At 42.0% G+C, this 16,927-nt stretch overlaps 1 protein-coding gene across 3 annotated transcripts in view; it reads left to right on the plus strand.

Moving 5' to 3' along the window:
- The window catches only part of DOCK5 (dedicator of cytokinesis 5), a 241,877-nt gene that overhangs the window by 41,647 nt on the left and 183,303 nt on the right, over nucleotides 1–16,927 (plus strand). For all 3 annotated transcript variants that reach the window (XM_033228979.1, XM_033228969.1, XM_033228960.1), the window contains exon 2: nucleotides 16,567–16,650. In XM_033228979.1, coding sequence (XP_033084870.1) covers nucleotides 16,567–16,650 — 84 coding nt within the window. The remainder of the gene's footprint in view (nucleotides 1–16,566; nucleotides 16,651–16,927) is intronic.

Here is a 16,927-nt window from a genome sequence, read left to right on the forward strand (position 1 = left end):
GTATTTGTATGTTTCATTGTGTTTTATGACAAATCAAGGAAACTATAAAGTATTCGATAATACTTTCTCCAGTTTTCTAAGCATCCATTAATAATTTATAGTATGGACATGAAGATGTTTTTCTGTGCTTTGTTGTTGTTGTTGTTGTTTGTTTTTTGAGACAGGGTCTCACTCTGTCGCCCAGGCTGGAGTGCAGTAGCAGGATCATGGCTCACTGCAGCCTCCACCTGCCAGGCTCCAGTGATCCTCCTACCTCAGCCTCCTGAGTAGCTGGGACCACAGACACGCACCGCCACATCTGGCTAATTTTTTGTAGAGATGGGCTTTTGCCGTGTTGCTCAGGCTGGTCTCAAACTCCTGGGCTCAAGTGCTCCGCCTGCCTTGGCCTCCCAAAGTGCTGGGATTACAAATGTGTGCCACCATGCCTGGCCATTTTTGAAACACACATTTAATTATTTAATGAAAATAGAACATAATAAGATATTTCAGCATCGTTTTGCTCCACTTAGGAAAAATTATGGCAATTTTATCAGTAACTGTCCAATTTAATACCCATACGTGATGCAGGACAGGTGTGTCCCCAAATTGGGGCTTAACCTGGGAGGGTTCTTGGCTTCACTCAGGATGGAATTCAAGGGCAAGCCAGTGGTGTTAAACGGTAACTTTGATTGAAGTGGCAGTGTGCAGCTGTGGCAGAGGGACTGTTACTTGTGGCTACCCCATAGGCCGTGTGCCCACAGTGGCAGCTCTGGTTCTACAGTCATATTTATGCCACTTTGAGAAGTAGACAAATTAAGGGGCAGAGTATGTAGTAATTTCTAGAAAAAGAGTTGCAGCTTCTGGGTCATTGGGTTGTTGCCATGGAAACGGGCAGTAACTTCCAGGTGTTGCCATGGTGGTGGTAACCTGACATAAATATGCTGAGGCAAATCTCCCTTTAATTTTTCATTTTCAAGCTATTTTAAACTATTTTTAAACTTTTTTCACACGTTTATTCTCCCAGATACATTTTATTACCCTTTTTTTGTATCATTTTCTAAAAACCTTTTTTATTTCAATTAGAATTTAATTTAGTCTGTGTTTTATTTAGAGAATTGAACTCTTTGTAAGATTACTTTTTTTCTTACAAGAACATGATGTGTGTCTGTTTTCTTGGTTCTTTTAATCTTTTAAACAAAAAAAAAAAATTGTGAGCTGGGCACAGTGTCTCCACACCTGTAATCCCAGCACTTGGGGAGGCCAAGATGGGAGGATCACTTGAGCCCAGGAGTTCAAGACCAGTCTGGGCAATGTAGTAAGACCTCATGTCTACCAAAAAAAACTAACAACAAAAAAAATTTTGATGCAAGAATTTTAAACTCAGTTGAACTTGAAGGCAACAAAAAGTCACAGATGTAAGAACCAGAAAGAATGCCACACATACGTTTCTTGGCTTAAACAAATTACTAGGAGCCAGGTGCAGTGGCTCAAGTCTGTAATCACAGCTCTTTGGGAGGCCGAGGCAGGCAGATCACCTGAGGTCAGGAGTTTGAGACCAGCCTGACCAACATAGTGAAACCCCATCTCTAAAATACTAAAAATACAAAAATTAGCTACTAAAAATACAAAAATTAGCTGGACATGGTGGTGGTCACCTATGGCAGGAGAACCTCTTGAACCTGGGAGGCGTAGGTTACAGTGAACTGAAATTGTGCCAGTGCACTCCAGTCTGGTCAACTAAGCTAGACTCCATATCAAAAAAAAAAAAAAAAAAAAAGCAGTTCAGGTGAATTTAAGTTTTCATTTCTTCTAAAATTAATTAATAGAAATAGTGATTTACCTTTCTTCAGACTGGAAGAAGAAATGAGATTGAAAAGAATTTTTCCTGTCTTTGCTTTGAATTGATTGCAGCTAATTGTATCTCAAAAAGAAAATTTTATTTGGTCTCTTATATATATATGAAGAAGGTAAACTGTTTTTATTGTTTACTTTAAAAGTATACTTTAATACAAGGTAAAATTTATTATAAAGATCACTAATGTGGCCCTTGACAAAAATGGTTCCAGCTTGCTCATCCTAGACTACTTCTGATTCTCTGTATGATTTTAAGCAAGCTGGTTTATTCGGGTCATAGTTTTCTTATAAGTGAAAACTGCAGTTGGATCTAGAATTACCTTCAATAAGAATCAGCAAGGATAGAGCCAGGGTTGGACATAAACAGTCTGAGTCCAGAGCTAGTGTGATTAAATATTATGTAATACTGCAGACCTCTTGATCTCTCAGAGATTATGTTTCTTTATTTGTAAAATGAGGACCATGAGCTCTTTCTTCTCTGCTGGTTTGCATGAGGCTTACATATAGTAATGCAGGGGTTTTACAATGTCATCTCTGAACCAGGAGCACCAGTGATATCTGGGAATGTGCTACAAACACACATTGTTGGGCCTTATTCCCAACATACTGAATCAGAAACTAGGTTTGGGACCTCGCAGCCTGTGTTGGAGCAAGCCTCTCACGTAATTCTGATGTGTGCTAAATGTTGCGAACCACTGGAATAATACCCATAGGTAGTGTGCCATCAGTTATGTAAACAGGTTTTCTTTTGTCATTGTGATCCTCCCCTGCATACGTATGTAAATATCTGTCTAACTGGTTTTTGTTGTTTTAATTAAACACTGAATGCATAAAGAATATTTATACCAGGCTGGGCATGGTGGCTCATGCCTGTAACCCCAGCACTTTGGGAGGCCAAACTGGGAGGATTGCTTGAGCCCAGGAGTTCGAGACCAGCCTGGCCAACATAGTGAAACCCTGTCTCTACTAAAAATGCAAAAATTAGCCAGGCATGGTGGTATACACCTGTAATCCCAGCTACTTGGGAGGCTGAGGCAGGAGAATCACTTGAACCTGGGAAGGGGAGGTTGCATTGAGCCAAGATGGCACCACTGCACTCTAGCCTGGGCGATGGTGTGAGACTCCGTGTCAAAAAAAAAAAAAAAAAAAAAATTACGCCATTTACAAAGAGTATGAATAAAAACAGTAATAAAAGTACCTACATATCTCTGTCAAATGAATTGCAAAAACATGATTCTCAGTATATTAATCCTATACTCTTGCTCTTTCCTAATTTCTGACAGCTTGGCCCCACCCTGGATGTAAACATACCCTCAGATTAGTGTGTTTCATTTCCTCCTTTTTTTTTCTGTAGTTTTATCATCCATACACATATGTATATGCAAATTCAATTCACTTAGTTTTGTAAGATTTGGTATTGTATCTAAAGGCATTTGGTATTGTATCCTTGTGTATTTTTATATAATATTTTAATTTGCTCTACATTCTGTTAGTGTCATGCCTGCACTCCTTTTCCCTGCCATATAGAATTCTCTGTCTGAATATGCCATAATTTATTTATCCGTTTTTCTTTCCGTGGACATTGCGGGTGATTCCCGTTTCAAAGGGCTGTCACACACAGTGCTTCCGTGAACTTTCTTGTACATATTTCCTGGTACACTTGTGCAAGTGTTTCTCTGGGACAGTAGTCTTCAGATTACTACACCTGCACTTCATGGGAAGAAATGCACTTTTTTATCATAACCAAGCAATTTCATATTGTTTGTTGTAGTATAGAGAAATGCAATGGATTCTTATACATTGACCAAAAAATTGGGCCGTAAAACCTCCCTAAAAACTCACATATTAGTTGTAGTAAATTTTTGCAAATGCCTTAAGATTTTCTATATAGATGATCATGGTATTTGCTCATAAACACAATTTTGTGTTATCCTTTCTAATTAACATGCCTTTTATTTCTTTTTCTTACCTTATTACACTAGCTAGACCCACCCTTAAAATGTGAAATAGAGTGATTCAAGCAGATATCCTTGCCTTGTACCTGGTATTAGGGGAGCACATTTAATATTTAACAGTTCAGTATGGTGTTTGCTATATGTGTATCATGGATTTTTTTTCTACTTTGCTGACAGATTTTTATTATGAATAGAGATCAGATTTTACCAAATGCCTTTTCTGTGTCTATTGAGATGATCATATTGTTTTCCTTTTTTCATCATAATATGTTGGGTGATATTGATATTGGGATGTTCCTCAGGTTATTTAGAGGTGTGTGTTTAGTTTTCAAATATTTTGAGAGTTCCTAAGTATCTTTCTGATACTAATAGATAATTCAATTCCATTGTAGTCAAAGAAAATGCTTTGTATGATTTTTCATCCTTTTAAATTATTTGGGACTTCTTCTGTTGCCTGATCTATGTCATTTCTGAGTCTTTTTCTAAAAGTCTCTTTTCTCCTAACTATGAATAATATTTTTCTTCTTCTTTGGCTGCTTAGTAATCTTGAACCAGATGTCAGACATGAATTTAATCCTCTTGGTAGTTTGAGCCTTGTTCTTCAATGCAGATGCAAGGCAATGTAGAACAAGGCTTAGCTAGTTATTGGGAAATTTATTCAAGGTTTGCATTTAAGCTTTGTTATGCAGGACCAACACAGCCTTTATTCTGGGGCCAGTTTGGCTACATGTCTAAGTCTATTTGGGGTGTCATAACAAAGTCTCATAGACTGAGTGGCTAATAAACAACAGAAATACATTTCTCACACTTTTGGCAGCTGGAAGTCCAAGGTCAAGGTTCTAGCATTGTCAGGTTCTGGTGAGGGCCATCTTCTGGTTTGCAGGCTGCCAACTTATCACTGTCTCCTCGCATGGTGCAAAAAGGGCAAGTGAGCTCTCTGGGGTCTTTTATAAGAGCACTAATCCCATTCCTGAGAGCTCCACCCTCATGACTTAATTACCTCCCAAAAGCCCAACTCCTAATACCTAATACCATGGGCATAGATTTCAACATAAACACTTAGGGGGACAGGAGACAAACATTCAGTCCATAACACTGCACTGCGGAGTACTCAGTACCCTTCTAATCTCTCAGCCCAGTACCCCCTTCTGATCTCGCAGCCCAGTACCCTCATATTCCAAGCTGTCTCTACTCTGGTTGTGAGATCTGTAAGCTGTTCTCATCCATGTGTGTGGGTTGGGAACAATGCCTCTTGCTCTTTCCCAGTGATTTTTTTCTTAGCCTCAGGTATTTTCACACGCATGCACTGACCAGTAATCAGCCAAAGACTCGGGGGAACCTTCTACACATCTCTAGCACTCTCTCTGAGCAGCCCTCTTCTCTCTGGTTCTCTGCCACCTTGACCCCCCTGAATTCTCCACTCTCTTTCCTGGTCTCAGAGTGACCACTGGCTGCCTGCACAATAGCCTAGAAACCCTGTTTCAGCAGTAAGTGCAGGCAGGTGTAGAATTCATTCATCTTTCTCTCCTCTCAGGTGTCACTCCCCACATTGCCTGCTGTTCAGTGTCTGAAAACCAACGTGTCCTATATATTTTGCCCAGTTTTTAATGCTTAAAGCAGGGTAATTCATCTGGTCCCTGATGGGTTGGTTCCCTGGTCCACCTGGGCAACAAGTAGAATTGAAATACATTTTTTTTTTTGTTTTTTTTGTTTTTGAGACGGAGTCTCGCTCTGTCGCCCAGACTGGAGTGCAGTGGCCATATCTCAGCTCACTGCAAGCTCCGCCTCCCGGGTTGACGCCATTCTCCTGCCTCAGCCTCCCGAGTAGCTGGGACTACAGGCGCCCGCCACCTTGCCCGGCTAGTTTTTTGTATTTTTAGTAGAGACGGGGTTTTACTGTGTTAGCCACGATGGTCTCGATCTCCTGACCTCGTGATCCACCCGTCTCGGCCTCCCAAAGTGCTGGGATTACAGGCTTGAGCCACCGTGCCCGGCCGAAATATGTATTTTTTAGGTAGAAAAAATCTCAAATTCAAACTGATATTTCCAACCCACATCGTCCCAGAATCAGTTAACTTTTTTGATTGTGTGCTCGTCTTTGCTGCTGAAAGATCTTGGTTCCAAAGACATAAGCAATAATTGCTCGTTTTTGTTGCTTCTCATTTTATTCTTAACCAGAAGAGTTAGGTCAAACACAAGCTCGCTTTACTGATGAGGGAACAGAAGTCTGCAAAGATTGAATCACTTGCCCTAGAGTTCGGGATGGTAGTTTTTTTGACCACACCATGGAAAATATCTTCAATGGCACAACTATAATTTTGTTCACCTTGGTCTATCACTTTTCTTTCCTTTTTAAAATTGTAGTTATTTTTTAGTGCTTCATTTTAAAAAAAATTTTGTTTTATTTTTAATTTTTATAAGTACATAGTAGGTGTATATATTTATGGGGTACATAAGATGGTGGTTTTTTTGTTTGTTTGTTTGGTTTTGTTTCTTGAGATGGAGTCTCTCTGTGTTGCCCAGGCTGGAGTGCAGTGGCCGGCTCACTGCAAGCTCTGCCTCCCGGGTTCATGCCATTCTCCTGCCTCAGCCTCCCAAGTAGCTGGGACTACAGGCGTCCACCCCCACACCCAGCCAACTTTTTCTTTCTTTGATATGTTTAGTAGAGATGGGGTTTCACTGTGTTAGCCAGGATGGTCTCGATCTCCTGACCTCGTGATCCACCTGTCTTGACCTCCTAAAGTGCTGGGATTACAGGCGTGAGCCACCATGCCCGGCCATAAGAGATGTTTTGATGCAGACATACAATGTGAAATAATCACATCAGGTCTGTCACTTTGAACTTCACACATACGTGTACAGACGCATGTCCTATTCTTCCGTTTCCTCACTATAATTTAAGTAGGGTGTGATTCTGGCATGTATAAATACCCAGGAAGTTGAGATTCAATTCTAAAATCCTCCTGAGTAGGATCCAGAGGTTAAAGAAGTCAAGCCAGAGCTTGTCCTCAGACTGGCCCAGGGCTGGAAGCTGCTATTGTACTTGCATTTTTAGGTTGATATTGTCAAAGTAAAGACTTTTGTAGCCTGTTTGGGGATCATTACTTTTCTCAGTGGAATGTTTGTCTCATTCATGTAGATACGGTGAAAATAATTGGTGACGTCCTTGACTGTCATTTAAAAGTGCTTTTTCTAGATTCCATAGTAACCTCTGGCATTTATCTTCAGATTCTCTATTCTTCAGTGATGATTTCTGTCTGTAACAGAGTCTTAGCTCAACAGAGTCTTAGATGTGACCATCTTAATTTACATCTGTTCACCTTGGTTTAATAAGGATGTGTACCAAGAAGAACCTGATAAGAAGACTTTATTTGCTTTGGAAAAGATGTTCTGGGCTGGGTAGTGAGCTATTTTCCTTAAAGCCCTGCAATAGTTGTCAGATTTTTTTTCTCTTTTACTTTTTCCTATTTTGCTTAATAAGGAAGACACTCATTGAGAAAAATGGAGGCTAATAGAACTATAGGCATGAATAACATTAGCATGTGTACCTTTGATATTATATACAGCCTGAGGGTCCTGTAGTGAGTACATGACCAAGGCCATCTTTAGTATTCTGAATAATACCCTGGTTCCTCATTGAATTGTTGCAGAGATGCTTGGAAGGGGGAGCAAGAAATGGAGAATACATTAAAATATTCCCTGTGCCTGGTGCTGCTTCTTAGAGGAGCTCTGGATTTAGCTGCCTGCAATAAAATGGCTTTGCTCTAATCAAGGACACCTGTATTTCATTGTCTGTCAACCGTTGCCTTGGAAGGACCATTGAGGCTGATTTGTTCTGTGACCTCTCCTCTCCAGTCCTTCCTGATTCACTGTTTTCATTGACCGACTCCCACTGGTTTATTGATGAGAGGGTAGTGTCCATCTTTGAGGATGTAGCTGTCTCCATGTCCGAATGGGAAGCTGGACAGGGCAAGAAAGGGGAAGGAGTGGAGGGGAGGACACTGCTCTTTACTCACTGTCTGCCAGGTGTTAGTCATCATTTTGGCCCTGCAGAAATTCTCCTTTTTGGGCTTCACAAAACCATAGGAAGAATGTACTGTTGCCTCCCTTTTTCAGATGAGGAAGCTGTGGGAGAAAACTCATGATTATACATCTTAGACTTTTTGTTCTGTAATGTTGTGTTTGTTTGTTTGTTTGAGACTGGGTCTTGCTGTCACCTAGGTAGTGCAGTGGTACAATCTCAGCTCACTGTAGCCTGGACCTCCCGGGCTCAAGCAATCCTCCCACATCACCCTCTCGGGTAGCTGGGACCATAGGCACACACCATTATGCCTGGTTGATTTTTATTATTTTTTGAGACAGAGTCTCCCTGTGTTGCCCAGGCTGGGCTCGAACTCCTGAGGTCAAGCAATCTTCCTACTTAGCCTCCCAAAATGCTGGGATTACAGGCGTGAGCCACCATGCTGGGCCCTTGTTCTGTAATTTTGAATTGCCTTGTTTCTGCTTTCCTGCTGTAAGCATTTCACGTAAATTTAATCTCATATTCATGTAAATGAGGTGGCTTCTAAGTCATCACTTGCTGTCAGTGAGGCAATCAAGAAACAATATTTGGCCGAGCGTGGTGGCTCAAGCCTGTAATCCCAGCACTTTGGGAGGCTGAGACGGGTGGATCACGAGGTCAGCAGATCGAGACCATCCTGGCTAACACGGTGAAACCCCATCTCTACTAAAAAATACAAAAAAACTAGCCGGGTGAGATGGCGGGCGCCTATAGTCCCAGCTACTCGGGAGGCTGAGGCAGGAGAATGGCGTGAACCCTGGAGGCAGAGCTTGCCGTGAGCTGAGCTGAGATCCGGCCACTGCACTCCAGCCCAGGCGACAGAGCGAGACTCCGTCTCAAAAAAAAAAAAGAATATTTGAGTTTATATCTGAGAAATGTCCCTCCAGTTCAAGATATTTACCTATTCCCTTCATAAATATATATAATCTTCAAGATAGAGATTTTTTTCTTTTCTTTTCTTTTTTTTTTTTTGTAAGAGTCTCACTGTCATGCAGGCTGGAGGGCAGTGGTGTGATCTCAGCTCACTGCAACCTCCGCCTTCTGGGTTCAAGTGATTCTTGTGCCTCAGCCTCCCAAGTAGCTTGGATTACAGGTGCGTGCTGCCATGCCTGTGTAATTTTTATATTTTTAGTAGAGAGTGGGTTTTACCATGTTGACCAGGCTGGTCTTGAACTCCTGACCTCAAGTGATCCACCTGCCTCGGCCTCCCAAAGTGCTGGAATTATAGACATGAGCCACTGCACCCGGCCAAGGTAGAGATTTCTAAATAGTAATCAATGCATTGATTACGAAATTCTCTCTTCTCCTAAACTATCTAGAAAATGAAGTTAAGAATCCTGTGAGAGCTTGCTGTTATGGAGTACTGTTGGTGAGAAATAAAGCTGATATCCTAACCTGATAGCCCCTGTCCTGGATAGATCTGAACAGAGAGATGGCGTGATGGTCATCTCATCGTAGAAAGAGCGATTTGGAACCTACTTATAATTATCAGCCTAAAACCACAGATTTGACTTCTTGGTATTATACCTATTATTGAATATGATTTTCTAGTCCTTATAGTACAGTGTAATTAAAGAGCACAAGAAAATGAAATCTGTTTGGTCTTCTAGGATATCACTTCAGGAAAGCTAAGATGAAGATCAAAGATGAGTTGTGCCTCTTTAGTTTTTACAGAATGCGTATCTGAAGCTAGGCCCATCAAGATCATAATGGAAAAGAAGAATTATAACCATCTTTTTTTTTTTTTTTTTTTTGAAACAGAGTCTCACTGTGTTGCCGGGCTGGAGTGCAGTGGTGCGATGCTGGCTCACTGCAAGCTCTGCCTCCCAAGGTCAAGTGATTCTCCTGCTTCAGTCTTCTGAGTAGGTGGCATTACAGGCATGCACTACCACGCCCAGCTAATTTTTTTTTTTTTTTTTTTTGTATTTTTAGTAGAGATAGGGTTTTACCACGTTGGCCAGGCTGGTCTCGAACTCTTGACCTCAAGTTATCCGCCTGCCTCGGCCTCCCAAAATTCTGGGATTACAGGCATTAGCCACTGCGCCTGGCCATAATCTTCTTTGGAATATTATGAATGATATACGCCTCCAATTGGGATCTCATTTTGTGTTTGCTGGATCTTTCTTTTGTAAATTCTATCAGGTGACCAATAAAAAATATAATGTTGTGGCTATTCTTCAGGGGATTGTAATTTGAGGATTCATGAAATAATCTCATTCATTAGAAATATTCATTACTTGGCAGGGCTGGGTGTCCCATGCCTGTAATCTCAGCACTTTGGGAGGCCAAGGTGGGTGGATCACATGAGTCCAGGAGTTCAAGACCAGCCTGGCCAACATGGTGAAACTTCATCTCTACAAAAAAAATAAAAAAATTAGCCAAGTGTGGTGGCACATGCCTGTAGGCCTAGGTACTTGGGGAAATGAGGCAGGAGGATCACCAGAGCCTGGGGAGGTCAAGGCTTCAGTGACCCATGATTGCGCCACTGTACTCTGGCCTGGTTGATAGAATGAGTCCCTATCTCAAAAAAATAAAAAATAAAAATAAAAAAATATTTACTTAACTAGCTACAGGCTTTTCATTGTCAAAACTGATCACTCAGTTTGCAGCCAATAAGTCTGTTCTGTTGGTTTCTTATTGCATAATCCCAGGACTTCAGTTTTCTTCTCTCCTGTAAGCCTCGTTTAAAAGAAAGAGCCAAATCAAAGATTCAGTAAAATGCAAACTATTTTGTCTTGTCTACTTGGCTCTGCAAAATTATACTTTCCTGTTATAAACAGTAAGCTGCTTAGGGAAGAATTCCAGCAATTTGTCTTTCCCAATGCTGTTCATGGCTGCCAGCGAGGCAACGTATGTACAGCAATTCCCGGTTCTTGTTTAATTTCCTCAGTCAAAACAAGAGTTTGTGGTGGTGCCTGCCGGTTCAAAAATGACACTTGTTTCTTTTGCCTCTTCTCATTACCCCGTGAATCAGAAGACATTAGAGCCAGAGGAATCTTTAAAGCCAATCCTACTTTACAGATAAGAAACTGAGGCCCAGACTTAGTAGCTCCTTCAAGGTCATGCATTGTGTAAGTGGTAAAGTTGAGTCTTGAATCTGTTTTGCTTACCCTGAAGTTTTTCTTGGTTTCCCATTTCTGTAGCTTTCTCTATAACAGCTATTCATGTTCTAGAAAGAAACTATGGGGCCCACGAAGTGCATTAGTTGTATTCTCATTCTTGAAATAGCATCAGACTAGTAGACAATGTGATCATCAGTCACTGATGTGTATGAGAAAGCTTGGTTTGGGAAGTAGGACTGTCATTTAAAGAGAGAAATCTAGGCTCTTCTCTTTGTTTCTGGGCTATTCCAGGGCATATCTTCACCATTATGGACTGGCTTGGTCAAATGCGATGAACAGACCACCTTTATAACAGCTTTGCTGCTTGCAAGCTGGGTTTAACCCTTCTGAGTCTCAGCTTCCCCATTAAATAATGTGACACCTGGCATCCACTCTATACAATTACTAAGATATATATGAAAGTGAACTATAAAATACACTGGAAATATGAGGTATATTAAGATATGGAGTGCATACTACCAAAGCCAAGAGTTGGAATGAATAGATGATGGCTGTAAGTGATTGGAAATCTTGTTTGTGCTTTTGCCCAGAGACATGAAACAGATTGTACAAACATTCTCAGTGCGGTGACTTTTCACTCCAGTGAAAGGCGTTGTTGAGGGGATATGTTTCTAACATTAATCTCTTGGAAAGCTTAGGTTGGAGAGGCAGATTCTCTCTTGTGATAAACCAAATGGGTGGAGAAGTGATTTTAGTAACCCTTTCTTGAGTGATGGGAAACCAAAGTCTCTGTTCTGGAGGAAAGCAGAAGTGTGTTTGAGTTTGGGGAAGAAATGGTGAATAACTGAACTTTTTGATGGATTTTATAGAAAGGATAAAAATATGTGTTTTTTAAATATATTCTTTTCTGAAGTCATTATTACACCTTGAGTACTTTCTTTGGGACTAAGCCTGTGCCTTATAATGAGAAAGACACAAAAGTAATGTGTAATGAGGGCCCCAATCATAGGGGTTTCCTTCTAATTGATGGTAGACAATTACACAAGGTTGTCTGTGATTAAAAACCCAAACTGCGCTGGAAGGGAAAATTGTTGTGGAATGTCAGAGAAGAAAGAGATCCACACAGGTAATCGGGAGCTAGTAGCCATTTGTTGAATTGAATTGTGGATGTGAAATTTGGATTGTTAAGAAGTCAAGACAGGCCCTTGTTCTAGGCAGAAACAAACCGTGGACTGAGCTCAGAATTTAGGGGAGAACATATGAGTCTTCACTGGAGAGTAGGTTGGAATTTCGCAGATAGAGACAAAGATGGATAATTACGGGCTGGGACAATTTTGGAGGTGTTTTGAGTCAGGCTTAGAGATCTAGGTTTTAAGCAAACAAATCGGTCTTTGGTGTGTGTGTGTGTGTGTGTTTCCAGCAGTCTTTGGTAGGTGTTTGTGTTTGGAGCTTCCAGAGCAAGTACTGCCTTTGAGAGCTTCTGCTTACTTTTCTAATGACAGGAACCAGGAAGAGGTGAAGCTTGGTCATTACACAATGCATTGTGACTCAGTGACCTCATTACTTCCTGTTTTCATTTGAGAAGGGGGCCAATGGAAGGGACCATTTCAGTACAAGGCCATGAATAGGGACTAGGAGATATCAAGGATGTGAGGTCTACCAGACTAGCAGGCAGAGCATGCGTATAAACCAGCAGACCAATGAAGGAGTTGAACTCCAGTGGAATGGCAGCGGTGGCCCAGTGATCCATGAGCAGGTCTAGGAATTGAGAATTACTCCTACTTCTGAATCGTGTGCGATTTCTCCTAACCTATGTCACCAGCCAATCCTGGTTGTGAATTCATAGCCTAGTCCATAAACTCAATAGTAAAATAAATTCCAACATACTTTGTCCAGGCTTCTGTGCCAGGAGTGCAGGAGAGCTCTACTTGGATGACTTCCTTCGTCAAGGAGAGGCCACTGGAAAATGGGTGGCTGGACATGTGCTCCTCCCTGCTCACTGATAGGTTGTCTGTGATATCAGCCAAGCTGCAGGTGCATGGTGAACTGCAGGCTCAGGGAAGAGCTGGGAAGAGCCAGGAAGACCTGCCACGGGCAATGTCAGGGACGCCTTTCTTCCCTGTGGGATATGCTGATAGATTGAGTGACTATCCATTCATCAGTGTGGATGGTCACTCATCAGGCCTGCAGAGATGGGAGCCTTATGGGTTCCTTGAATTGTCAAGTCCATGGCTAGAGCTGAATCTCTAAGGGGATTCTTTTTTCCTGGAAAGATGTAGTTCCCTCATCAGTAGAGTGAGGGTAAGAAGTAAATCTACTTAAAAAAAAAAAATCCAGCTTCCGTCAAGTGTAATTTACATACCATAAAATCCAGCCATTTTAAGCATATAATTTAATGATTTTTAGTAATTTTACAGAGTTGTGTAAACATCACCACAACCCAGTTTTAGGATGTTTTCACCTCCCCAAGAAGCTCCTTAGGGCCTTTTGTGGTCAATCACCATTCCTTCCTCACAGCCCCAGGAACCAATAATCTCCTATACTACCTTTGATAGATTTGCTTAATTCTGGACATTTTGAATACATGGTATCATAAACTATGTGGTCTTTTGCATCTGGCTGCTTTCCTTTAGTGTAATGTTTTGAGGTTCATTCACATTGTAGTATGTATCTGTATTCCATTTCTTTTCATTGCTGCATAGTATTCCATTGCATGGATATACCATATTTCATGTATCCTTCCATCAGTTAATAAACTATTTCCATTTTTGGGGGCTATTGTGAATAATGCTACTGTAGTGGATTTCAGTGGCTGCTGTGACAAATTATACACTTGATGTCTTAAGACAGTAGGGGTTTATTCTCTCACAGTTCTGGAGATGGGAGTTAGGGAGTCAAGGTGCAAACAGGGCTGTGCTCCCTCTGGAGGCCCTCGGGGAGATTCCATTCCTTGCTTCTTCCAGCTCCTGGTGGATACTGGCCTTCACTGACTTGCCGTCACGTCAGTTCAATCTCATCCTCCATCTGCACGTCAGCTTCTCTCCAGTGTGTCTCTCAGCTCTCTCTCTCTTTCTCTCTTGTAAAGATATATGTGATTGCATTTAAGGCCACCCTGATAATTCAGGGAAGACAACTCCTCTCAAAATTCTTGTCACTGGCCATTAGAAAAATGCAAATAAAAACCACAGTGAGATACCATCTCACGCGAGTTAGAATGGTGATCATTAAAAAGTTAGGAGGCCAGGTGCGGTGGCTCACGCCTGTAATCCCAGCACTTTGGGAGGCTGAGGTGGATCACGAGGTCAGGAGATCGAGACCATCCTGGCTAACACGGTGAGACCCCCATCTCTACTAAAAGTACAAAAAAAAATTAGCCAGGCGTGGTGGTGGGCACCTGTAGTCCCAGCTACTGGGGAGGCTGAGGCAGGAGAATGGTGTGAACCCGGGAGGTGGGGGTTGCAGTGAGCCAAGATTGCGCCACTGCATGTGGAGAAATAGGAAGGTTTTTACACTGTTGGTGGGAGTGTAAATTAGTTCAACTATTGTGGAAGACAGTGTGGCGATTCCTCAAGGATCTAGAACCAGAAATACCATTTGATCCAGCAATCCCATTATTGGGTATATACCCAAAGGATTACAAATCATGCTACTATAAAGACACATGCACATGTATGTTTATTGCACCACTGTTCACAATAGCAAAGACTTGGAACCAACCCAACTGCCCATCAATGATAGACTGGATAAAGAAGATGTGACACATATACACCATGGAATACTATGTAGCCATAAAAAAGGATGAGTTCATGTCCTTTGCAGGGACATGGATGAAGCTGGAAACCATCATTCTCAGCAAAGTAACACAGGAACAGAAAATCAAACACCACATGTTCTCACTCATAAGTGAGAATTGAACAATGAGAACACAGGGACACAGGGAGGGGAACATCACACACCGGGGCCTGTCGGGGGCTGGGGGCCTAGGGGAGGGATAGCATTAGGAGAAATACCTAATGTAGATGATGGGTTGATAGGTTCAGCAAACCACCATGGCAAGTGTATACCTATGTAACAAACCTGCACGTTCTGCACATGTATCCCAGAGCTTAAAGTATAATTAAAAAAAAAATCCTTAACTTAATCAACTCTTTTGCCTTACAGGGTAACATACACAGGTTCCAGGGATTTGATGTGAATTTATTTTGGGGGTGGGCGGGCACCTTTACAGCCCACCACCACAGCTCTGAACATTCACATCAGGTTCTTATGTAGACACATGGCTTCATTTCTCTTTGTAGGTACCTAGGAATGGATTGCTAGGACCTATGGTAAATTTATGTTTAACTTTTGAGAAGTTACCCAACTGTTTTCAGAAGGGGCTGTACCATTTTACATTCCTACCAGCAATGCAGGAGAGTTCTAGTTTCTCCACATTCTTGCCATTTGTCTGCCTTTTCTTTTTTCTTTATCATAGTCATTCTAGTGGGTGTGGAGTGGTATTTCACTGTGGTTTTAATTTGTATTTCCCCATGACTAATAGTGTCGAACATCTCTTCATGTGCCTGTTAGCTATTCATACATACTTTTTGGCAAAATATCTATTCAAAGCTCTGGCCTGTCTTAAAATTGGGTTGTCTTCTTTTTTTGAGTTATGAGTTAGTCTGTCGTTTTTCACAACCTGGCCCAGCCTTTGCCAGTTCTAAGGACTGTGGTGGCTGAGGTCACCTTGACTAGGAAGTGCTGCGGTAACCCAGTTGCCCAGGGTACCTTGGGCTGGGGCCAGGCACCATCACTGCACCGTGCCCTGTGTCAGTTTGTCACTGGAGGGTGGATGGGCCTCACAGGTGGCCTTTTGCCATTAGATACTGTGTTATGGAAGCCAGGACATGGCTCACCTGTGTCCTAGAGATCATTAGTTCCGGGTTCTTGCAGGCTGGCTGTTGTCTGATGAACAGGGCACTGACCAACAGAATCCCACAATATATTCTCATTGTAACCTGATTGTTTCTTTCCTAACACTTATCACAACTTTAACTAGTTATTTCTGTGATTATGTATTTGATATCTTTCTTCCTTCCACTAGACTGTTAAGTTCCTTGGGGACGGGGCCATGTTGATGTGATTTTACCCTCTATCACTGGTCTCTGACACAGTTCGTGATATGTAGCAGGCAATTGATCAATATTTGTTGGATGGGGGAAATGAGGATCCATTCTCTGCTTTACAATGATTGATTCACATGAAATTATTAAATAGAAAGTTGTTTGTTGACCGAATTGTTCACTAACCCCTGCATGTATCTTTAGTGACATGTATTCTTTTTTTTGTTTTTGAGATGGAGTCTCATTTTATCGCCCAGGCTGGAGTGCAGTGGCGTGATCTTGGCTCCCTGCAGTCTCTGCTCCCAGGTTCAAGCAATGATCCTGCCTCAGCCTCCCAAGTAGCTGGGATTATAGGCATCTGCCACCACGCCCAGCTGATTTTTGTATTTTTAGTAGAGACGGGGTTTCACCATCTTGGCCAGGCTGGTCTTGAACTCTGGACCTTGTGATCCACCCACCTCGCCCTCCCAAAATGCTGAGATTATAGGCGTGAGCCACTGCGCCCGGCCAAGTGACATGCATTCTAATTTGCCTTTTTTATTTCTCATTTCCAGCGATCTATAACTACAGTGCTTCTCAAGATGTGGAGCTCTCCTTGCAGATCGGCGACACAGTTCACATCCTGGAGATGTACGAGGGTAAGTCTGGCTGACCTTTTGCCAGACCAGGGCAGGGGAAAAACATTGTGAGTTACTTATTAAAAAGGCACTTTGAGTAAACATCACCATGCTTGACTTCCTGAAACAGTGCTAGTAAAAATTCAGGAAGTACTTGGGTGACACAATTTTGAACAGAGTGATTTCAAAACAGCCAGCTGAATACATGAGCACAAACCTGCACAGACACCAGGGTGAAAGCTCGTGCATATGTGAAGGGCGCTGGTGTGGCCAGGCCACTTGGGCACAGAAGGATCAG

The sequence above is a fragment of the Trachypithecus francoisi genome, unplaced genomic scaffold (genome assembly GCF_009764315.1).
Source record: "Trachypithecus francoisi isolate TF-2019V2 unplaced genomic scaffold, Tfra_2.0 Contig01440, whole genome shotgun sequence".
In the NCBI taxonomy this organism is placed as follows: domain Eukaryota; kingdom Metazoa; phylum Chordata; class Mammalia; order Primates; family Cercopithecidae; genus Trachypithecus; species Trachypithecus francoisi.